This window comes from Dermacentor variabilis, chromosome 6 (assembly GCF_050947875.1).
Source record: "Dermacentor variabilis isolate Ectoservices chromosome 6, ASM5094787v1, whole genome shotgun sequence".
NCBI lineage: Eukaryota > Metazoa > Arthropoda > Arachnida > Ixodida > Ixodidae > Dermacentor > Dermacentor variabilis.
In genome coordinates this window covers 130,105,642-130,128,945 of record NC_134573.1, presented here as the reverse complement: position 1 = coordinate 130,128,945, position 23,304 = coordinate 130,105,642, and the positions used below count along the sequence as shown (strand labels likewise).

The 23,304-nt window shown below is 42.0% G+C and overlaps 2 protein-coding genes across 3 annotated transcripts; one reads left to right on the top strand and one right to left on the bottom strand.

Annotated features, from left to right (window-relative positions):
- Window positions 1-15: 15 nt before the first annotated feature.
- Window positions 16-1,709, bottom strand: LOC142585231 (mitochondrial pyruvate carrier 2-like). Its single transcript, XM_075695823.1, has 5 exons — window positions 1,552-1,709; window positions 993-1,033; window positions 826-910; window positions 637-748; window positions 16-380 (listed from the first exon to the last, which is right to left on the bottom strand). Exons 1-5 carry the CDS (start codon window positions 1,634-1,636, stop codon window positions 344-346), a joined length of 360 nt encoding a protein of 119 aa, XP_075551938.1. The 5' UTR covers window positions 1,637-1,709; the 3' UTR covers window positions 16-343.
- Window positions 1,710-1,798: 89 nt separating this feature from the next.
- Window positions 1,799-19,770, top strand: LOC142585229 (putative pyruvate dehydrogenase E1 component subunit alpha, mitochondrial). 2 transcript variants are annotated; one of them, XM_075695821.1, is made up of 10 exons: window positions 1,799-1,995; window positions 2,332-2,391; window positions 3,040-3,213; window positions 6,846-6,972; window positions 11,234-11,325; window positions 12,838-13,086; window positions 13,680-13,819; window positions 14,671-14,779; window positions 17,658-17,857; window positions 19,619-19,770. In XM_075695821.1, exons 1-9 carry the CDS (start codon window positions 1,945-1,947, stop codon window positions 17,844-17,846), a joined length of 1,191 nt encoding a protein of 396 aa, XP_075551936.1. In that variant the 5' UTR covers window positions 1,799-1,944; the 3' UTR covers window positions 17,847-17,857; window positions 19,619-19,770. The 2 variants fall into 2 exon arrangements, with proteins under 2 accessions (XP_075551936.1, XP_075551934.1); XM_075695819.1 differs by lacking the exon at window positions 19,619-19,770 and having other exon boundaries at window positions 17,658-18,165.
- The last annotated feature ends 3,534 nt before the right edge of the window (window positions 19,771-23,304 follow it).

The following is a 23,304-nucleotide window of genomic DNA, read 5'->3' as shown; positions in this document are numbered from 1 at the left end:
TGACAAAAACACATGCCTGGAATTAACAAATTTATTTTCTACCATCTATTCAAAATATTAAACTTGCTTCGCATTGAAATTGATTAATTCTACATACATATCGCATCTTTAAAGAGTGACAGGTATTGACACATTATACGTGAGCTAATCTCCGCAGTACCTTTGTAATTCACACAGCACAGTATTGATTGCGATCAAAGCAAAATTTCACGGTCGCAATTGGCTCCTTTGCGTAACCTGCAGGAGGGAGCCAATGGCGGTCGGGAATTCTGATCTATATCGGGCTCGATCGCGATCTAAAGTGGCCATGTGATATTGTTATATATCTAGGACACTACAGGCCCTAGCTCTTGTTCTCCACTTTCAATGACTGGTTGTACCTGAAAAAGAAAAGGCACGGCTTTAGCTCTTCGCTCGCTGAGCAGGCTGCTGTATAAAATGGAATTCACTACTGTAATACATAACGTGTGCTGGCACTATAACCTTCTCGGGCTTCTGCTTTATAGTCATACTCGCACACAGCACTATTCAATATGCCTCACTTGTGCATGCTGTAGGGTGCAGCCCAAACTTGTACCTCTCTCCACAATTGCATCTATCGTGCACAAACAGCGCAACAACTGAAATGCACACTACCTGTAGATTCTGAGCAACTGATAGAGCCCAGTCAAGGCTACAAAGATGTTCACGCTAAACAAGTTGTAGTTTTTGGGGATGATGACCATGGAGTATCGTGACCAGATGATTCCTGCAAAATGAAAAAGCGATTTAGCTGCGTGTATCGAGAGTCGCTTGTATACGCTGTGTTCACACAGGAACGCATACCAGTAGCAGCCAGCGCTGTTGATTGCGAAGCGCTCAACTTCTCGGCTGGCCTTGCCAAGTCGCCGATTCCGGCGATCACTAGAGCCTGTACGATGTTGTATGAAATGTAGGGAATAGACATTAATGCAACACTCAAAAAAGAAAAGTGCGGTATAAAACTCACTGACCCATTTGAACGAAGGTGCCCAGAAGAAGATAGTCTTGGGGCCTGCGGAAAAATTGAAGAACGAGACATAGTTGTGGGCGTAGCTATTCGGTTTCGGCTCGCGATCGCCGCGCACTGGTACTTCTGCGCGCGCGCGTCGAGTCCAAAACATGGCATCATTTAAAAATTATGGGGTTTAACGTGCCAAAACCACTTTCTGATTATGAGGCACGTCGTTGTAGAGGACTCCGGAAATTTCGACCACCTGGGGTTCTTTAACGTGCACCTAAATCTAAATACACGGGTGTTTTCGCATTTCACCCCCATCGAAATGCGGCCGCCGCGGCCGGGATTCGATCCCGCGACCTCGTGCCCAGCACCCCAACACCATAGCCACTGAGCAACCACGGCGGGTACGGCACCATTTCGCAATAAAACGGTACATCACCACTACAACTTTCGCGTTACGTGCTGTTTTTCACAGCCAAGGAACCGCCGTAGTTTGAATGGGACTCGGCGGGAGAAGCAGGGCCACGCACGCCGTGTGAAAGATCTCGGACGAAACAGTTTTTTCTTCTCACCTGCCGGATGCTCCCACAGCGGGCGGAGTTTTCCGGGAACAAATTTGTCTCCTGTAGACACAAGGGCACGATAAAGAGCAGCCATCGTCTCGTCGCACACGGGCTGCGCATAGGCTGCGGCTGAAGTGCGGCAGCGGCTTGACTTTGGGACGAGGAAAACCAAAACTACGCGGAGGCTACGGGAAATACCACCAGGCGGCGAAGGGTCGTATGACCGACCTTGCGACTTCTACGGTTGTCGCAGCGGGCAGCAGCTAGAAGCAGCCGAAAGCGCTCTTGCTTCTGGACCGAAGTGCTCGGGTCTTTATCGGTGCGCTGCTGCAGCTTCGGCGATCAGGGAATTCTGTGGAGAGGTGATGTGTGTATGTTGATCTGCAATCCGTTCCTGCAGCCATGCACTCTTCCGTGGGGAGGATCGTCTCCGATGTCTTCAATGGACACAAGGTAAACGTGATGAAAGCAGGGCAGCCGGCTTTTACTAAAACACAGCGTGTTGTATATTTGTACGGCGCTTGATTTATTGAGAGGATCTATGATACCTTCTAATTTGTTACCCCAACGTCATGCCAGATTTCTGTACACCAGTGAGTATATATATGTTTGCGCGAAGGTCTATGTCGCATTGTGGGTGTGTAAGCACTGCCGTCATTAACCCCGTCTGCGTGGTCACTTCGGTTATGACATTTTTGCCAAATTCTTCTGCCGAAGGGCATATTGCGCTACTGTCGCGTTTGGGACATTACCACCTTATGACTCATCTGTTTTGATCTTCTCTTGCAGAGATGCATCTTCGCAGTTATTAGCAAGCGAAATGCCTCAGAAGCTACCTTTCAAACAAAGGTAATGGCGCAAATATATATATATATATATATATATATATTCCCTATGTGATGTTCAATGTTTCTTGTGTTCCTGCTTCATAGCTTCAACATCTTGAAGTGGTCTTCGATTGAAGGTTTATAGGGACATCTGACCCAGCAAAGTACGATTAGGTTATACATCAAAGCCCCAGAAGCTGAACTGAAGGGATTATATAGGTAACGCTCTTGGTGGTTGCTTCATCGCAACATTGAGAAGAGCTGCCTCATGAGGACATCGGTAATGAGGAGTGCACTTCGAACAGTTTGAACCTCTGCTTGAGGCACGGAATCTGTGCACTTTGGCATATTGTATTAGCCGATTTAATAGCCTCCTTGTTTGCCCGTAAGCCAGAAGTTCTCATAATTTCTGCTGAAATCTTTATTGTACTTTTATGGCGCTGAAATCCTAGCCACCTCCCAAAAGGCATTGCCTTGCACTTTTTGAAGCCAAAAAATGCTTATCTGTAGCCTTTTAACCCCGGCATCTCTGGCCAATAACAAAGCCATGACCAATAGGTTGAGTTTATTCAAGCTTTGTGAAGCTAAGTTCTTAACTATGCTTATTAGTTATGTCCTCCTCTTTGCCTTTGCTCGTTGTGTACCCGTTGTCTCTGCTTTCTCCTCACAGCCATACAAGCTACACAAGTTAGACAAAGGACCATCAACAGATGTCACCTGCACAAGGGAAGATGGACTGAAGTTTTACAAGCAGATGTTTGCAATTCGTCGCTTGGAAGCGGCAGCCAACAGCTTGTATAAATCGAAAATCATCAGAGGGTTTTGCCACCTTTATTCTGGCCAGGTAAAAGCATTTCCAAATATGGCTTTATACGACAGGTATTCTGAATGACCTTTGCATGTACAGTCAGGGGCAAATGAAACAAGGATGTCACATTTCAAACATGAACTCGTTAAGTAAAAATAATTTTAGCGACGCTATCCAATAAAAATACCATTGTATTGCATAGGGAAGTTTAAATTATAGTCACATCTATCGTACTTATCTCTTGCGCCAATCTTCCAGCTTTCTTTTTCATTCTGATTTGATTTTTCTCATTAAATATTAATATGTGACTGTCTGTGCAGTTGGGGGCTTATTCTGCAGCAGCTGTTGGAGCTGAACAACACCTTATCTTCAGGGCCCTGAACTTGCGAAGGCATAATCTCATTTTGTAGGATTGGATGAAATATGTGTGTAGACCCATGTTCACAAATAGATTACAGAGTGAAATAGTCGTGGATGGTCTTGCTTATCTGTAGACCTCAAATAAGCTTGGTTACTGTCTGTAATGTAAAACATGCTAGAGTGGCCCCCTGTTTTTAGCTAGCCCTGAAATACCTGTCAAATTTTTCTCTTGATATATTAAAATCATAAAGACACTTCTATCATGTCTTAAAAGCACCAATATTGACATTGAATCATATTTTACTTTAGGTCTGCCAAAGTTTTGGCTTTTTTAGTAGCCAAAATAGTAATTTAGCAGAGTGTAGATGTTTCAATTGATTTCGCATAAAATTTTTCTTGATGGATTGCAAGAAGAAAAAAAATTAAATGTTATCTAGGCTTCTAAAGGAGTTCGAATGTTCTTTTAGCAGCTTAGTTTGATGGTCAGTACAGCAAGCTAGTTCTGAATTTCAATATTCCAAAGACATACACTCTCAATAGCTTGAAAGCCTAAAGAGGGTCACTGAAGAACCCTTAATCTCCTCTAGCTCATTGTTGCGATTTCATGACATGCTGCTTAAGAACTCCTAAATTAGAATGGGATGCTTAAGCAAGTGAAAGCTTAATTCTTATGTCACCTATGTTTTTTCACATTAAGACAGTGCTGTGCACGCATAGTTTTGAACAAGGCCAAGCCTTAACAATGACTACACTCACCTGGCTGCATCTATTCATGTGTGCACACTTCAGCTGTTTGACAGGCTGCCATAAAATGCAAGGCAGTTTTCTTTCCAAGGTAAAGAATGGGCAGTGAGAAAACTAGGTGTCCCTTTCAGCTTTTTGTATTGAGCCCACAAATATTGCCCTGGGGTAAAAACAATACAAAGCAAATTATGATGCTGTAAGCTTGCCTGTATATTTCTTTGGAAAAAAAATTAGACATGAAGATTTTAATATGTAGTTCGATCAAAGTTACCCTGGTCGATTATGGTCGATTAATTCTTTATTTGATTAATGATTAATAATTCATAATTTTAGCCTTTATTTGATTATTTGCTTTCAATGCACAGTTTTTCGTCGATTAATTGATTAAAAGAAATTTTGGCTGGGCACTTTTAGAAAACTTGAAACACAGTTATCTGGTTTTGTAGGGCCCTATTTTAATGTTTGAGAGGTAGAACTAAGTATGAAGCACAAGTGTATAAACATTTTATAAAGGATAATCTTTAACCTGCTATAAAGACTAAACATAGCTGGCACTAGTGGCTTTTCAAAAGATAAGCAATATATGTTATAAAATGGCACTTAGGGCAGAATTAAATAATATACGTGACACTGGTGAATCCCTGTACAGTACAGTTAAGAAATGAGAAGAATGGCAAAAGTGAAACTGACATCAAACTGATATATGCAAGAAATTGTAATATGTGCAGAGGAAAAGAAAATTATTGGTTTAGGGTTTTAAACCACAGGCTCTTTTCTACAGAGTGAAGGCATGTCAATTGGCTGGGATGTTTGCGTGAAACTGACATCTTCTTTGAATGGCCACACAACCAGCATGCTAGAATAGATGGTCGGACAATATAGATTTGCTGGAATCGACGCGAACTCCATCGCTATGTCAGATACATGCTCCAAGCCGGCGCCCATGCCATGCCGCTTCTTTAGGGGAGTGGGGGTGGCACGACGATCAACCACTGGGTTGCTGTAGTATGCGTTGAATTGTGAGGACATTTCAAGCTTTGGGCAGCGTGGTGGCATGTGGAGGAAGAGTGGGGAAGCGATCGGCCCAGCATCACTGGGAAAAACAGCTGCGCAGTCACTGCTCACGTGCTGCCATTCCAGTATGATTCCAAAATTTTTGCACCACTCCTGTCAAACTGTTGAAAACAAATAATTGAAATTAGAGAGGCCTGATCGATTAAGTCAATTAAATGAAATGTGAACATTGATGAAGATTAATTGTGTTTCAGGATACATTTAATCGATTAATCACTTAGAAAGACAGAAAGCTCGGCTAGTTGGTAAGGATTCATTGTGCAAAAAAGAGGTGAGGCATGCAGACAGGACACAAAAGTAGAGAAGTGGACAACACGAACGCGGACTATCTACTCGGCGTTCGGCGTTCTGTAGTCGGCGTTCGTGTTGTCCACTTCTCTACTCTTGTGTCCTGTCTGTACACCTCACTTCTTTTTTGCATAATGATTAATCACTCATCAATATTACCAGCCCTACTTCTCAGCTGTGGTGTTTTTTTTGTGTGTGTGTATATGGGCATACTTGTCAATTGTTGTTGCATTATCATAGGATTTGATGGCATTAGATATGCATTATAAAATGGCAATAAGGAACGTGCGACCATCAACCTGAATTCCTCTACGCTTCAGTATGAAGTACATTGACTGTACGAGAAGCAGAAAACCTTGTTTTTGCAATGTGTGCTTGTCATTGATATTCAGTGTGGCCCATCTGCTTACACTATGCCTGTCCCTCTTGTGCTGATGACTTGAATTCTTTGTGAGGTCATATTTTGACACCACTTTTTGGGATTGTTCTTTTTTTTAGACACGTAGTCACTTGCAAGCACTACTCCACCTTGGTTGTCATATCTGTACCAATGTCCTTTCTTTTTGTCTATGTGTGTGTTGCCGCTGCTTGTGGAATGGACCCAGTGCATTGCCTGCAGGAGAGAACAGGATTGGAATTATATTTGATTAGAGGTGCATGCTGCCACCAAATTGTTTGGCAAATTTATGATGAAACCATGTGGGACGACAGAGTAATGTTGGGTACTTGGCAAGAAAGTTGATAATTTTAGCAAGCATTGGTAACATAAAGCTGCAGTTTAAAGATAATGTGGAAGACATCAAGGAAGAATGAAAACATGAAAGAAGGCAGAATTACGAGCACAGTATCATTATAATTAGCGTCATCATAATCAGTTAGTGAATTTTCCCTAAAGATGGAGTGTGTTGTGCAGTGACTTGGTGACCTTGTCCGAAATAAAGGATACCGTCACAGACAGAGCAGCAGCAAAGATTTAATTAGAGCATACTGGAGCACTACATTTGCCACCCCCTGAACAGGTTTGTGCAGGTTTTACGTAGGATTACACATAATTGCACTGAACCAGGGGGTAAAACAGCTATTCCTTGTCTGACACATGTGACTGACACATGTGTAGCTCTTGATTCTTTTACCCTTTGTGTGTGTTATTGCAAAAATTTGTTGCGGAGTGCCTCCGTGACTACGTTTGCATCGTTGTGCAGGAAGCCTGTGCAGTAGGTATGGAGGCAGTCCTTGAGAAGGGGGACAGTGTCATAACAGCGTACCGCGCACATGGCTGGGCTTACCTGCGAGGTGTGAGCATGCCTGGCGTCCTCTGTGAACTAACTGGTGAGTTTCAAATTTTTGTGCTAATGACAGTTTTTTTCCTTATTGGGCCATCATTTTCGTTCATGTAGTAGTTATTTATCAAGCATGTTTTTTGTAAATTAGTTGCTATAACTATTTTGAAATAGACACCGGATGGGAAGACACCGGAAACATCGATTATGATAGCAAATTAGTAGACAGCCATATGAAGTAAAGACGGTAGTTTTATCGACCGTATAAACTTGTAAACACTTGCTTGCTAATTAACAAGCATGATGTCGGTGTGCACAGGCAAACATGCACATATCACACTTGATGATTGCGGGCGCTCGCTGTCAAAATGCTGGCGTGAGGGAGTGTGGCAGCAGCTGCGAGCGAAGTGACCTCAGTTCTGTCAATCGCTTCAACGCAAACTGAGCTGCGAGAACACAGCACACGCAAAGCTATGAGCCATTGGCCCACCTAGATAGGTTTATCTAGAGAGCGATCTGCCTCCAAAGCAGATCGCTCTCTAGATAAACCCCGTGCGACCACGTGTTGCTGATGAAGTACAATGCCTCCCATACCTTCCCTCCCCCTGGTTCTGTGACGGAAAACAGTGCGCTTCCTCCCTACTTTCCTCCCTTGAGTGCATGAGGTTGAGCTGCGATTGTCGGCTCATGCTTGCATGCTTCCACTCGCGCGGATGGTGTATTGCCCTTGGACTTTATGAGGAACATCACGGCGATGGCAAAAGTGCGCCTGGAGTGACCATGTAATTGCTATCACGTCAAAAAGGAATAACAGATGCAATGATTCTGAGGTGTCAATGTTTGACAATTATGGGCTTTGATTGGTGGGAAGAAACACTATATGCTGACTGGTGCATAGCTCTGTGTGTGATACGAAATTTTTGGCATATGTTGCACCAATGCTGACTTCTAAACTTTTAGCCTTTCTTTCTGTTGACTTGGGTAGCTTGCTCAGAAATGTGTTTGCTGTGATCATGCGTAGCTAATGATTACAGCTATTTAAAGTACTTTAGTCGAAATATTTGACCAGGAAAATTGGTCTTGTGAATTTTTGTGGGCTTTACCAAAGCCTTCGACCATATAAGCCATTCTCTTTTAATTGAGAGATTTTTATGCTGTGGCTACCATGGCAAAGCTGCACACTTGATTAAATCCTATTTACAGTACCGTGTCCAGACAGTGGATCTCTCTAGTCTGCTTGCCATATCTTGTGGTGTGCTACAAGGTAGCATCCTGGGCCCCTTTCTGTTCAATTTTTACGTTACTGGCATCATCAATATAAACTTAGCGGCAAAATATATAATTTACGGTAATGATACCAGCATCTAATAGAAAATTTGGTCAATGAATGAATTGATGAAGCCAATTCAACACTACTGAAATTAGATGAATGAGCATGCAAGAATAGTTTTAGGTTAAATACAAACAAAACAAAAGTTATGATATTTCACTGTAAAACTAAAGACGTTGGTCATAAAATCATTCTACTAAATTCTTTGCCTATCGCTATCATAGCCAGCTTTAAAATATTGCATGTCGTCTCACAAGAAACCTTATCCTGTATACACGTATCGATTGTTTAGCAGTAAAACTGTCAAAGGCAATTTGTATTGTTTATCGGAGTCGCCATATACTGCCACATAAAGTTCTGATGCTTATCTTTAACAGTTTGTTTCAATCTCTGCTTAATTACTGTCATTTACTTTGGGCCATCACCATTCAAGAAAATCTGTACAACATTCATGTCTTGCAAGAAAGGTTCCTACATGTAATTGAAGATGTCCCTATTACTTTCGAGTGCATGAATTTTTTTCTTTAAAGGTATAGGGTGATGCCAATTGCAACAATGTACGATTACAGACTGTGTAGAGCATATAAACAAGAGTTAAAAACTGGATCAGGTTTTCATAAGCAACTTGCCAAGTTACAAAACAATACCACTGTGCACTCTAGCCTTGTTATAACAAAGTTGAAGAAGGAGCTGAAGTTGCTTCGTTATATTCGTTACTTCGTCATATCCATTATTGCCATTTACCGCAATGTATTCACAATAGGGTGTACATTTGTAAACATGGAAATAAGAATATGGCTTTGCAGCCCGCAGAACCACTACATGGCCACGCATGCAATGAAATTTGAATAAAGCAACAAAAGAAAGTTTGACGTGTGTGACACGCGACTTCTTAGCACCTCACGTGACAGCTTTTAGGTAGCTGCCCTCTGTTCTATTGTGATGGTCTTTCACTTCCACTTTCCACATGGCTCGTCACGGTCGAGTTGCACGTGGCATACAACACAGCTCTTCGCTGTGTGATCGAGGAAGCAAGCAAACTTAACCACGCTGGCTTGGCTCATGGATTCTGATATTGCACCTGTTCTAATGCGATATCGGAGGCCATGCCCAGCTGCCAGCCCACGCGGTGCGCCGCAGGGAGACGTAGAAGGGACTGCACAAATTGTTTGCGCTACCGCACGGAACGGTCCAGCTCACGCAGGCATGGCCTGGACGTGACTCTTGAGATTGTGCTGGGGAGATCCCGGAGGCCAGGCCCAGCTGTGGCTGCCTGCATGCCATGCCGCAGAGAAAGAGAGAAGTGAATGCGAAAATTTTTTTATGCCATGGCGCATGGCTGCGCAGTGCAGCACGGCACGACGTGACCCCTGAGATTGCACCAGGGATATCTCGGAGGCCACACCCAGCTGCACCTGCATGTCCGGCATGCTGTGCAGGCAGGCAGGCATGCAGTGTAAAGGAATGCACTAATCTTTCGCACCATCACATGTAACCACATAATGTCGGGTGGCTTGCATAGCCAGACATGCGCAAGGGAGAGAAGTCAGTGGAGAGGTGCTATAGTGAGCTGTTTGTGTGCAGCTATACGCAGCAGTGAAAAAGGCCAGCGTTGCTCGATGGTGTATTCGACACAAGGAGGCGGGAGTCTGAAACGGCTGCAGTGAACGAGTGCAGAACCTCACGGAAAGTGATGTAATCGGTGCATAACAGCTGGGTATCTTTCGGAAACGAATCTAGTTTGTTATATCCATTGGCAGGACAATTTCACTTCATTAGAAGGAGGGTTTAAATACATGGCTCGCTATGGGTATTTCAAGGGAAATTTCATTTATTTCATTATATCCTGTTTCATTATAACGAGGTCTAAGTGTATATGCGACACATAAAAACAAATGCTGGAGAGTACCAATAGTAAGAACAACATATGGACCACAGATGCTTCAAAATAACGAACCATGGTTACCAAATAGATTAAACAGCAAAGTGATTCAATTGGAGAACACTATCTTTAAAACTATTCATAGTCATTTTAACTTAAAACTAAACGAAGTTCTTTAAATATTTTTCCTTTCTTTTTCTTTGTTTCCGAGCAGGAAATTGTTCTTGGTATGTAGCAGTATGTTTACTTTATTTTCATTCTTGCACTGCATCAAACAAATATATTTTATAATTATGTACACCTTGTGCTTTTTGTTTTTCCGTCTCTGTACAAGATTGCATATTGTAGGAATATGTGACTGTATTTTGTGTGTTCCTGTAAAATTATATATGCTTGGAGTTTTTGTACACAACATTCTTTTGTTATTTACGCAAATTTTTTTTTCTCAGAACTTATAGGCTGATTGTGTTTATGTCAGTGCAGTGAATGCCATTGCGGGGGCCTGCGACTTTGTCAAGCTGTTGAAATGACAGCTTTTTCCACACGCCCCTTCGTATCATTACACTGTACTGATGCGAAAAATAAACATCATTTTCATTGTCGTTGTCATATGTGCTTGCTTACAGCAAGTACGTATGACATATATGACCTATATGTATGCAGTATTTACTAAAAAGTTATCAGAATTTTTTGTTAGCTTTTCTCATCTTTTCTTTTTGTCTCACATGGAATGTTTAATGGAAATCCTTTGGATGAAACTGATAGCTTTTTTTTTTCATCTTACTGATATTAACTCATTGCCTTTGTCTGCCATTCTTTATGCTTAGTAATTCTTGCATTGCGTAGTTGTTAATGTGTGCCTTGTATTCTTGGCAGTGAATGTGACCTAGCAGTATGTTTCATTTAGACTTTGTTTGGATATTGACAGTAATAATTGAAGAAAATTAAGAGCTGCTTTGTCTGGAATTAATTGCGAATGTCTTAGACTTTTACAGTGACATGTGAATTGCCAAATTCACATTGTATATGCTGTTTGACTGCACAGAGGAGAGCTGGACAGTACATACCGGTAAATTAATCTGTTCTACTTTCTTGCAGGACGAGAACCTGGATGCTCACGAGGCAAGGGAGGCTCGATGCACGTTTACTGTCCGGACTTTTATGGAGGGAACGGTATTGTTGGCGCACAGGTACAGAGTAGCATTTTGTAGATGGTGGCATAAGTGCTTCAACTCAATATGAGTATCACAAAGCTGTGCTGGAATTCTCGTCTGACGTGGGACTAGATTCTTTTCTGTATTGGTTGCACTGCTCTGCATATGATGTATTGTGGTGCGACTCCCTCTTCTGCTCTCCTTTCTTTATCTCCTTTCTTTTCTGTTTCTATCTTTGGGGTGGTTATATATGTTTACATGATTAAGAATAATAAGTGCTTATACATAGACACATCATGTAATTAGCCTCCATGTTAATATGTAGTAGTTTTGTTCCAAATTCATGCCATGTGACAGTGTGTCTTTAGTTTTTTCTCAAGAAAGCAACATGTGACAACTGCGCTGCCTTTGCCTGACACTTATGTGCATGTGTGAGTTGTGAGAGGAAAATTTTGGGACTGCACCTAGGTACTATTGAGAAGAATACACTTGGCTTTATATGTCCCTAGACGCTAGCAATGCACACTATGCAAGAACCGCTGCTTAACTTCTGTCTGAATGGGATTGCAGTAGCTGATACATAGTCCGTAAAAGGAAGCATACAATACAGCATGTTCACTGTAACAGTGTGTCATTATTCATTGATCTGTGGTCACTAAAGTGGCATCTACCTATAGCACCGCATATCACGTTAGGTCACTTCTCTCCCCTTGTCGGGAACCCTCTCTGTCAGACCTGGTGGAGAATCGTAGGTAAAGAACAACTACTTCCAAAGTCAAAGGGGGAAATTATATAATAATGGAAATAGAAAAAAATAATAATGAAAAACTTTTCAAACAGATGATTTGAACTATGGTCCTCCCAATCACGAGCACAGTGCTGTGGCTGCTACGCCATGAAAGACGAACGATGAGAGAGCTTATTCCGAAGTATTTGTCTGCGGTCGAGTAGTGCAGCTCGTTAGGGACAACTGGAGCAAAATGTGTTCCCCTCTGTAGTACCTTGGCGCATTCTCCATATTTTTCACTCGCAAGTCATGCACGCATAGAAAAATGAGGCAAACATAGCATATCTCTCGTGTGTCTGGGCCCTTTACAAAACAGAAATACGCCGGGCGGCAACCCAGGCCAATAAAAAAAATAAACTAGAATTGCATAGTATATGTTAAAATTATCAAATGGAAATTTATTTGGTCAAATTTAGTTAACCTATTGATAGCTTATGACTGAATTAGCTATTGATTGTTAACTATATTAGCATAGATAGTTGATGTATTTAACCCTACTGCATGATCTCTGATGTCCACCCTTGATATGATTCTTGACCATGAAGAATGATTATCTTGTCTTGAATTCCCAACAATTAATCATTGGAGGCAATTGTAGCAGCACAACTGCACATTTGTGCATAAAAAAATAAAACGGCACAGGTGCTTGCATGAATGCATTTAGGTGTGTAGATTAAACAGATCTGAGGGGATCAGTTGTGTACTTAAATGTATCGTTTGAACAGTTCAGTGCGGGCATTACTTTGTTCTTGCCATTGAAGGTCCCACTGGGAGCTGGGATTGCTCTGGCCCACAAGTACCTTGGCACAGACCGAGTCTGCTTGACGCTGTATGGGGATGGTGCAGCCAACCAGGGCCAGGTCTTCGAAGCCTACAACATGGCTAAGCTATGGGACTTGCCCTGCATTTTCGTCTGTGAGAACAATGGCTTTGCCATGGGAACTAGCGCCCAAAGAGGTGCTGCCTCTACTGACTACTACACTCGTGGTGACTACATCCCTGGCCTCTGGGTGAGTGTGCAGTCATAGCCTCGGTTTGTTGGCTCACCACTGTGTTTACAAATTTACCTTGGCTCAAAGCTCATACTTGACTGTGGCGAGCAGAAGGGAGCACACCCTATTAGCAAAAGTGGTCCATTTTGCTTTTTAATGCTTTGTGGTGATTCCTGAAACTTTTTGATGCCAATCAGAAGACACTGAAGTGGGAGGTAGGTGATCCTCAAGCAGTTTGGGACAGGGATCACGGAGGAGTGCCTTGACTCTCTTGCCTTTCCAGGTGTGCCTTGACTTGGAGCTGTTTGTTAGCTCTGGTGAGCAGCAGAAGGCAGTGCTGCCTATGAACTGAAGTGTTCAGTGTACTTCAGTAATGATCCTTGGTGATTGCCGAGTGAAAACTTGGCAACCAGGCATTATGAGCATCTACTCAAGAAGTGGAAGGATGTCTCTCAGTTAGTTCATCATTGCGGAAATCACCGAGGAGCATTATGGAAGAGCAGTTGTCTACTTCCGTTCAGGGATGGCACTGCCCACTGTTCAGCGGAGACGAGACAGAGATTCAAGCTTAGGTGTGCTCGCAGCCTGATATTGCTTTGCTCTCCGCCCAGGTGGATGGCATGGATGTGCTAGCTGTGCGGGAGGCCACCCGTTATGCTGTAGACATGTGCCGCAAGGGCAAGGGACCCGTGGTCATGGAGGTGGAAACTTACCGGTACTACGGCCACAGCATGAGTGATCCTGGCACAAGGTATGGGAAGAGCCTCTCTTGAAAGTTGGTTGTGCACCAGAGGGCTTCACGTAGTGATCACTCAGTGGAAGCTCAGCACTGATACTGATGTGTGAAATAACTACTGTTGCACTGATATTCGCTATTCTCCATCAAGCCACATATTGGCTTTTTTACTGTGCCCCATAGCATCAGATATGATGCATAAATAAAGACGTGAGGATGATCATGACGGTGGGGAAGAAGAGGAAGAGGAGTAGTGAACTGCTTGTAATGGATTCCTGTCCTCGTGCCATTGTGCACCATCCTTTCTAAAGTTAATTAATATCAAAAATACCTGTTATGGTGACCTTTGTCACTATGGTGTTGCGCTGCTCAGGACGAAGTCACAAGCTCAATTCGTGGCCATGGTGGCTGGATTTTAAGGGGACTGAATGATGCAAAAACGCATGTGCATTTTGACGTAGCTGCTTCATCCTTAGGCAGCCAAAGTGAACCCAGACCCTTTGCTGCGGCGTCTAGCCTTCTACAATGTACTTTTATAGCTTATAGTACATATCTATAGGGCAATTGGCCTTTACTGAATATAGCATATGTAGGAAATCCTGGGTAACTGATAGCATATTTTTTTTCATGTTTTGCCAAATCAAAGAAAGTATTTCAAATGGGGAAAGTGCCACTGTTTTGTTGTTTACACCGTTGCACTCTCATGGGATCTGCCAAATAGGTTTATCAATAAATTGCTCCAAAGTGACCCCTGCAGAGACTTCTATAGCAATCTGGCTTTCAAGCCAGATATATTCTGCCATGCCTATGGGCGTAACCACTCATTCTTGTTCTGTTTTTGTCGTTCTGATGCCTGTTGTTTGCAGTTATCGTACACGAGAAGAAGTGCAGGAAGTGAGGCAAACAAGGGACCCGATCACACATTTCAAGGACAAGCTCATCAGCTCACAGTTGGTTACAAGCGATGAGTTAAAGGTACGTTTTGTAACAGCTGTGTTGCTGGAGAGTCTATGGAAGCAAGGACAGTTTTCCCCCTTTTCACATAGTGCCTGGAGAACTACCAGGCTTAGCTAAATTGAGTGCACTATTCTTTTCAGAATTGTAAGTACACCATTTGCTAAGTACGTCACTGTTATCAACAATTCAGGCCTATGTGCTCTGTTTCATAAATATTGGGCAGTGGTATGAAGGCCAGGGAGACCTCCTACAGGTCACATTTGTGATGAAAAAACAAGTGCCTAATGTATTTAAAATCAAGATATAGATAGGTATGCATAATGTACTTTGGTACAAGTGTAAGTCTCCCACTTTTATGTAGCAAATTATGATATTTATTACATGAAATGCATCACAGATGTGAACCTATTTACGACCTAACGAGTAGACTGACACATTTAGTGTCAACCGAGTAGAGTGACAGATGATTAGAGTTGCACACAGTGCACCGTTCGTGCTTGCAAACAATACTTGGTATATACGTCATATACTCGAAGCACAAAGGTGCACAAATTATGCATGATTTGACATAACCTTGCATCTAAATGTTTTAGATGTAATATAGGAAGTAGTTATTCCATAGAGAGTGTCGCAGATCAAAAACGTGCACTGCAAAAGGTGTGGCGTGGGACCTTTATGACTACATTCGCCGACTGACAATTCGGACTCGATGGGGATGGCCAAAACATTTAATTATTGGGAGTCTGAAATACCAGATTCACCCAAAAATAATTGACTTTATTCCACAAGTGGCCAAAAAAGGTATGCTATGCTCTCGGGTTGTCAGTTTAGGAGATACCTTCAATTTCGCATGGCTCTAGTGCAAGACATATCGGAACATCTAGGCACAGTGTCAAGCACACTATCTTTTGTGGGGCTAGTGCAAGAAACGTTGGTGCCTGCGAGCGACGGCATTCTTGTCACTGTGCCAAGCACGCTATCTTATCACAGTGTGGAAACATTGCCACCCATAGAGATGTTCGTTGCTATTCATGCAGTAATGAAAGTATTTTTCGAAAATGATTGTAAAAGAATGCTGTCCAAGTTTTTCAATCCCTGTTGCTGTGTGCAGATCGCTTGCCCTTGCCCTTGGCCAAGGCATTCCGTGGCAGCAATATTATAGCAATGCCTTTTATGCTATTCTTTTTTATGCTTCATCAGTTGTCATAGTTTCTCCACATGGTTAGCAACGGGACTGGCTGTCCATGAACAGGGAACAGCGGCATAGAATTGAGTGGAAAGCATCACTACAGAATCAAGGCACTTATCTCGACCAATTTCATGCTCTCGCTACAGATAGACGAAAGTGCAATCAATGCAGCACTGAATTCTTGTTGGCAACTACTAGATCGATACGTCTTTGCTAGTTTTGGTTTCGTGAATGTCGGCAACATGGCTGATGACCATGCCGGCAATGTCTCAAAATGAACATATTGCTATTGTGCTCGATTTTGTGGGCATATTAATATGCATGTGGTCATGCAGTCAGAGTCTGAATTATCACAGAGTGCACTGTAAGGCTTCCGAAATTTCGGTCATACTTGTACAATAAGTTTATGAGAGTAGTGGCGGAGCTGCAGAGCTGTCAAAATAATCAAGCATGTCTGATTTATCGGTGTTCGAATAAGCAGTCGTTGACTGTACACTGCATGTGTAGCTTCCACAGCATTGTCTGCTAGGTATGAAGCAGAGTACAGTACAACCAGAAAATTGTAAAAATTAATGATGGCTGATGACACCGCCTTGAGATTTCTGCACCAGTTTATAGGCAATTCAGCATTCTGAGAGGCTGCAGCATCTTAAAATTATCAAATAACATAACCCGACTTCTTCATTTCCATGGTGGGGAACATCCCGCTTAAGGTACTGATTGTTGAGTTAAGGAATTGGTACTGCAATGCGTGATTACTTGTAAACAGCGGTACATAGTTATGTACAGCCTGTTGGGACAAGTTTAAATATGCTTGCATATGGTTAGTGTAGGATTTGTTTGTCTACCTTTCTAGTGAATAATTGCCAGCTAATGTTTTGGTTGATGAAATGAATGCTGTTACCTTGTTATTCTTATTCTTACAGATGTCTGTATTTTCGCATTTGTCAGATGGTAGAAGACAGTGCCTTGAAATATTTTGTGAAATGTTCTGTGTTTATCATGTATCATGAAGATATATGGACTCACAATAGCTTTCTGTACTGCATTCAGACACAGGAGCACTTATAGAAGTTTGTACTGCCATATATTTTCTAACTTGTAGTATTTCTACCACATGCTTCTTGCTCACGAAAGGGCTACACTTGGCAAGTATAAAAGCTACGAAGACATTTATAAGGCGTCTTTTATTTCACACTGAAATTGGTCTTAAAATGCAAGATCTGGCATTATTGGCAGTATTGTGATGTCACGACATAGAGAATATGTTGATTTCATGTAGGTGATAAGGCTAAATATAATGACATTGTTTGTCAGAAAAAAAAACGAGATGACTTAGACACCTTTCGTCTGACTGCACTTGTGTGGCAGTCGTGGTGATCGAAGAAATAGAATGAGCGATTGTACCATTATGTTATGACATCGCCAAATTTGGTTCATAGAAACAAGTACTATTATACTAAATTATTTAAAGCACTATGACATTTGCAAGTATTTTTTTCTAAGGTGTAAGAAAGTTTGGCCCCTCATTTAACCAAAAAGTAAGTTTGCAAGTTGACCATGTCACGTCATTGCTCCTTTCAGCGACAGTAAAATTTTAGCTTCTTCAGTTATGTTCATCATTCTAATAATCATCATTTGCTTGATAGTTTGCTTAGAGAGTGACCACTCTCTCTCTCTGTTTTCTTTTTTTTGCTTTACTTGCAGAAAGTTGAGTCTGAGGTAAAGGCTGAAGTGGAGGCAGCCACAGAACTGTCAAAGACCAGCAAGGAAGTTCCGCTTGAAGAACTGTTTGCAGACATCTATTTCAATCCGCTGCGCACAAACATTCGTGGAACGACCCCCTTCACGGAGCACAAGCACCTTCGGCTGACCCAGCCGTTCAACTACAAGTGACAATGCTACGAGTAGTAACGATTCTCTAGGGTTTTATTTATTGTCCCGGACTTTTTCTTTAACCCTTGCCATGCTCACTTCCCACTTTATGAAAGTGTACTTTTTTCCATTTCTTTTTAAAAATTTTTCTTGTCTTTATACATTTACACATTATAGCATCATGCTTTACCGCTTCTCTTCATTTCTGGTCATCTGAAGGAAGTGCTTTCTATGCAGTCACTAAAGCATGCATCTGCTCAGAACATAATTTAATTGGTTATATTGGCAGGGAAAATAAATAATTGCAAATGTTGGTGTAAAAATAAATAGGCTGTCCCCTCATCCCCTGCTGTGGTTTCTTACACCTCATCTACCTACTTATCTCAATCACGTTAGTATGTTGATGGCTCAGTGGCTCTGCTGTCATGTCACTAAGTACAAGGTCATGAGTTTGACTCCCGAATGTGGCAGATTTGCCTCTCTTTTCATCAGGCAAACCGGAACATTTTTTACATCGACCTTTGCTCATACATGATCTTTCTTCAATAACATAAATGAAGATGTAAAAAAATTTAATGCATGAGTGGTCAAGGTTAGTCCTTTTTTCTTTTTTCACTGGCATTGGTATTGCCTCTGAATGACCAGTCATTCTTTTTAAGGGTTCACCTGGCGCCATAGGTACCGACTACGGGGGGGGGGCTCCAGGGCTCCAGCCCCCTCTGAAGTTTTCCGTGGGGGGTGGGCGGCGATGCCGACTTCTCCCCCCTCCCCCCACACACACCCGAAATGTCATTCCTAGAGCTTTTTCACCCACATCATTTGAGGTTTCTCTTGACATGCCTCGATCTTTTCACTTAAAATTTTATTGTGGCTAATTGCTTGTTACATCATTGTTGGCACTGACATGCATGGCTTTTAATTCATATTTTCGCTTTATTTCTGCAAATCCTGACAATAGGAGGACAAGCGCATTAGAAGCACCAGTGGCAGCTGCCTCATCTGTATTTTCTCACTTAAACATTTCAAATTTGCACTGTAAACACTATGCACATATGCAATATATTCAAATATATACACAGGACAAATTTCATTATATTTTTGAAAGAGAAGGAGGTAGCCAATTAACAAATATTTCTAATGGTATGGATAGCCTATGCCTGGAGAATGGATATGTTGTTGTATGGTCACCTCGCTTCGAATTGCTTTGCGTGCTTTTCTGACCCTGAAAAAAGAAAAAGAAAACTGTAGACTTCAGTGACCCCTTCAGCAGAGTCTTTTATCAACGGCATGTGAAATGCACGTGTATGATATGTGTCTCAGTATGCTTCTCTTTCCAGTAAACAATGCTAACGACTCATGAAAAATAAAGCATTTCTAATAATTTATTACATTTATTAGGGATAGAAGCATTGTCACTTGCTTGCAGAGATCATAAATGTATACAGGGTGGCCAAATGAACTACCATTCACCAAGATTTAAAAAAGAGCAATGCATTACTCGAAGAAACTCTAGTGCATATTGTTTCCAGTACAAGGGAGCAGCTTCCAGTAATTTTTTTTTTCGTTACTGAGGTTTAATTAGGTTATTGTAATTAATTATTTAACTCAAGACATACTATCCTAGTTATCAAAGTGGCAATGAGGCATTTGTAGGCACAGCCAAGGGACATCTAACTGTGCATGGCGCTCTTTGGCCATACTTGGCCCTTGCGCCATAAAACATCAAACATTAATTCAAATCTAACTTTGGTATCTCGGTGACGTATTAATTGTGTGCTAATTTTTTGCAACAGATAAACCCTGCGAAATATGGAGAACACCACGTGACTGCGCTCCCACCCGCATCGTAAAGCAGCGTCCTCGAACATGCTCCTTCTGAATTAGCCAGGACGAAATAAAGGAAATAAAGAAAAACATCGCAATTGAGCTAGTGCCTTATCTGCCGCTTCGCAGCCAAAATAACACGTCTCGTTTGGTGTTAGTTGGAAAAAAAGCTGTGACAGCTGTTGTCTTAGCATAGTTAAAGTTCACAGAAGGTTTTTTTTTTTTTGCCACATTACCCAGCACCGCAAAAGCGAATTGACAACGTGAGTGCAAATCTTTAAAGGTGCGTTTTGTTTCATTCCAGTCGCCATGTCTTTCTCTAATGAGCAAAAGGAAAACATTATCCATGTTTTGCGAGCTGCAAATGCCAACAAGAGGAAGGCTGCAAATATATATCAGTCATGGAGGTGTGGCGGTAGACCAAACGCATCGACTATCATCAGAAATTATGAAAACCTGATACAAACCGGCAGCTTCAAGAAACAGCAGCGAAGGAATATATCTTTTGAGTCCTAGCCTATGCACGGATGTTCTACCATTTATGGTCACAAGCCCTCATGCTAGCATGCAGGATGTGGCCACCGTGGTACCAATTTCCAAGTCATCAGTTTAGAGGATTCTAAATGATGGTCTTTCACCTGTACCACCTTAACCAGCACCAATGCTTGGAAGATAGGGACCTGTAGAATCACCTAGATTTCTCAAATTGCGTCCTCACAAAGGCTGATGCGTCACCGAACTTTTTGAGCAACATCATCAGCATAGATGAAGTCAATTTTCACAGAAACGCCTAGGTGAATTTGCATAATGCACACTATTGAAGTGACTTAAATCCACATTGGTTAAAGCGCAATCTGCACCAGTACCAGTGGTCGTTCAGTGTGTGCTGCGTAATTTACGCTGCTGCTATAATCGGTCCCATCTTCGATCATACACTGACTGGACAATGTTATGTGTACGAAATCTTGGAATGAGTGGTGGATAAGTTTCTCAGCAAAGTCCTGCCGTCACGTCTTCCACTTGTATGGCATCAGCAAGATCGAGCACCCGCACGCAGGAGCAGCTGAGCACAAAACTGGCTGGATGTGACTTTTCATGCATAATAGATTCGAAGGCACAGGCCTGTATATTGGCCAGCCATGTCACCTGACCTCTCTCCATTTGATTTCTTTCTTTGGGGCTTTGTGAAAGATCATGCTTACATGATCAAAACGGACATAAGATTAGCTCAAGGCAAGGGTAACGGATGCCTGCCATAGAATTCCAGCATCAGTCATCAAGATAGCCACTGAAGATGTGATAATCGGTACTGCGTAGCTGCAGAAGGAGACCTATTCAAACACGTCCTCTAGGCAGCAGCTGGTGTTCAACAGAGCTTATGAATTCATAGATGATAAGGGCACACTAAAATCTGATGCCTTTTTTTTTTTCTGTGCTGGCATCCTGATTGCCCATACGGCTCATTTAGAAGTGGTATGTTTTCTTTCTTGAACGAATTGGTTTCGGCTTTTCACTACACGTGGGTCGCTTCTTGGTCTGTTTGTTTCACTTTTATTTTCTGCCATGAACCTGTTTTTGCAGCACGTATACGCTTTCATGAAAAATAAAACTGTCACTTTAATTTGGCTTTGGTTCGCAGCAAGTTTCGGGCGCGAAATATAGCTGCGCGCACACTCTCTCAATGCGGTATGAGCGGCGCTGGGATTTTGAAGCATTCTAGGCTTATTCCATTGCTGCTTGCATTTCGTGCTTGGTCAGAGCGGCGCTTCGGCAACATTATCAGCAGGCTTTTGTTATCAATTTGATCAGTCGCCCTTGAGAGACTGATAATAGGTGTGCCGTAGAAATAGAAAGAAGGAATAGCTGCAAAACGTGAAACATGCTGTTGGTGTTTCTTCCGTTTATCAAGGTGATGCGCTAGCTGTCTCTTCAGGTTTGTGACAGGCAATGCAGTTGCTTTCAATCAGCTTATTTCAGGCCGCTGCTTTATGATGCGGGTTGGTGCACAGTCACATCATATATTTTTCATATTTCATGAGGTTTATTTGCCAGTAGGGAAAAATAGTATGCAATTAGTACATTGCTGAAAACATCGCAGTTACATGTCACTTGAGTCACTACATGTCATGTCACAAGTGTCCCATTGACACGCTGATAATTAGGACAGTTCTTCTCGAGTTAGATAAAAAATTGCAATTACCAAAATTAATATCAGTAACAAAAGAATTACTGGCAGCTGGAGTAATGCTGCTGCTATTTTTTAAGTCTTTGTGCATGATAGTTGGAGCACCCTGTATAATTCACTCGGTAACCGAAATGAGGCCAAGCCGGATTCACTTGAAATCAGAATCAACAGCAGCCATGCACAGGAGCACTTATACTGGGACTCACAGAAAAAGAAAGTGAGAGAGGCTGCAGTTTCGCCGGAATGGCCAAGTAGTATTAGTGATAGACAAGTATGTGACAATTACACCACCAAGAGACGCCAGATTCTTGGTGATGCGAGAGGGCTCAGGCTGTGAAACTGAACTGTCTCCTAATATGAGGTCTTGTGAAATCTCATATTCTCCGACAGGTGACCTATATATAATGTGTGTGTGTGTGTGTGTGTGTGTGCGTGTGCGTGTGCGTGTGCGTGTGCGTGTGTGTGTGTGTGTGTGTGTGTGTGTGTGTGTTTACTTAACATTTCTAGCTGGTGGACCAGCCTTTATCATCAGAGTACCGATGTGTATACCTATGTATGTACCAAACCCATATATATATATATATATATCTCTTTCTTTCTGCCTACGCCGGGGCTACCATAGACATGTTAAGGCTGATCGAGCACCATGTTCTGGCACACCTGAATTGAATTGTACCATACGTGCTTACATAAGAGGCTTCTTTGTTTTATTTTTTTAAATAGTACTAGTTTTGTCGATGCAGGCTCAGCTGAAACAATGTGATGTCATAGCGGCAGCTTTCCACTTTGGACAGCTACTAAAAACGACAAATGGTACATAGCATGTGCAGCCTAATGTGCTCAAGGAATTACAAAATTTGGGAGAGAAAGTTGGTGTGTGGGGTGAAATTTCATATTGAGGGACACCTATGATGTTGCACAGCTCTCGTGTAAAAATTTCAAGAATTTAACATTTTTTCTAAACTTGAAATTGTGCATCACATAATCCTTTTATGTCATGCTGTTTGGCTCACTGTATGTCTAGATAAAAGCAGCAATGGAGGTCACCCTTATTCCTAGCTTAAAACTGCGGGTGAGAAGTTATCTATTTAAGCAAATTGAGTACAGTAACACATCAGCTTCCTGCGGCATTGTTGTTCAGCTAGTTTTTCTACATAGCAAGTTGTTTCTTCTACAAGTTGTTCTACATAGTTGATGCCCACATTCTCATAAGCCATTAGAAATAGCAGGTATTGTGAATGCTTCTCGGTAAAGCAACATTTGCTTGAAGGAACAAAAGCGCAAAACAAAGTTGAATCAAATATTTTTTGGGAGGGGCAGGATGTTTTATTTCTACTGAAATAATTGTTGTCTTTTGGAAGAGCTGTCCCATGCACATTGGAAAGCTTTAGCCCAGCACAATCACTTATATTGGTGTTGTGCAGCTATTTTTTATTCATACCAAAGGTTGCATCATTTACATAAGGAAGC

What these genes read in the sequence shown, in the direction of transcription:
- LOC142585229 (XM_075695821.1), top strand. Translation starts at nt 1,945, where the DNA reads ATGCACTCTTCCGTGGGGAGGATCGTCTCCGATGTCTTCAATGGACAC. An exon ending in GCCACCTTTATTCTGGCCAG is followed by an intron (nt 3,214 to 6,845) that starts GTAAAAGCATTT and finishes ATCGTTGTGCAG; the next exon opens with GAAGCCTGTGCAGTAGGTAT. An exon ending in ACGGTATTGTTGGCGCACAG is followed by an intron (nt 11,326 to 12,837) that starts GTACAGAGTAGC and finishes TTGCCATTGAAG; the next exon opens with GTCCCACTGGGAGCTGGGAT.
- LOC142585231 (XM_075695823.1), bottom strand. Translation starts at nt 1,636, where the DNA reads ATGGCTGCTCTTTATCGTGCCCTTGTGTCTACAGGAGACAAATTTGTT. An exon ending in GCTGTGGGAGCATCCGGCAG is followed by an intron (nt 1,034 to 1,551) that starts GTGAGAAGAAAA and finishes ATTTTTCCGCAG; the next exon opens with GCCCCAAGACTATCTTCTTC. An exon ending in AACAGCGCTGGCTGCTACTG is followed by an intron (nt 749 to 825) that starts GTATGCGTTCCT and finishes TTCATTTTGCAG; the next exon opens with GAATCATCTGGTCACGATAC.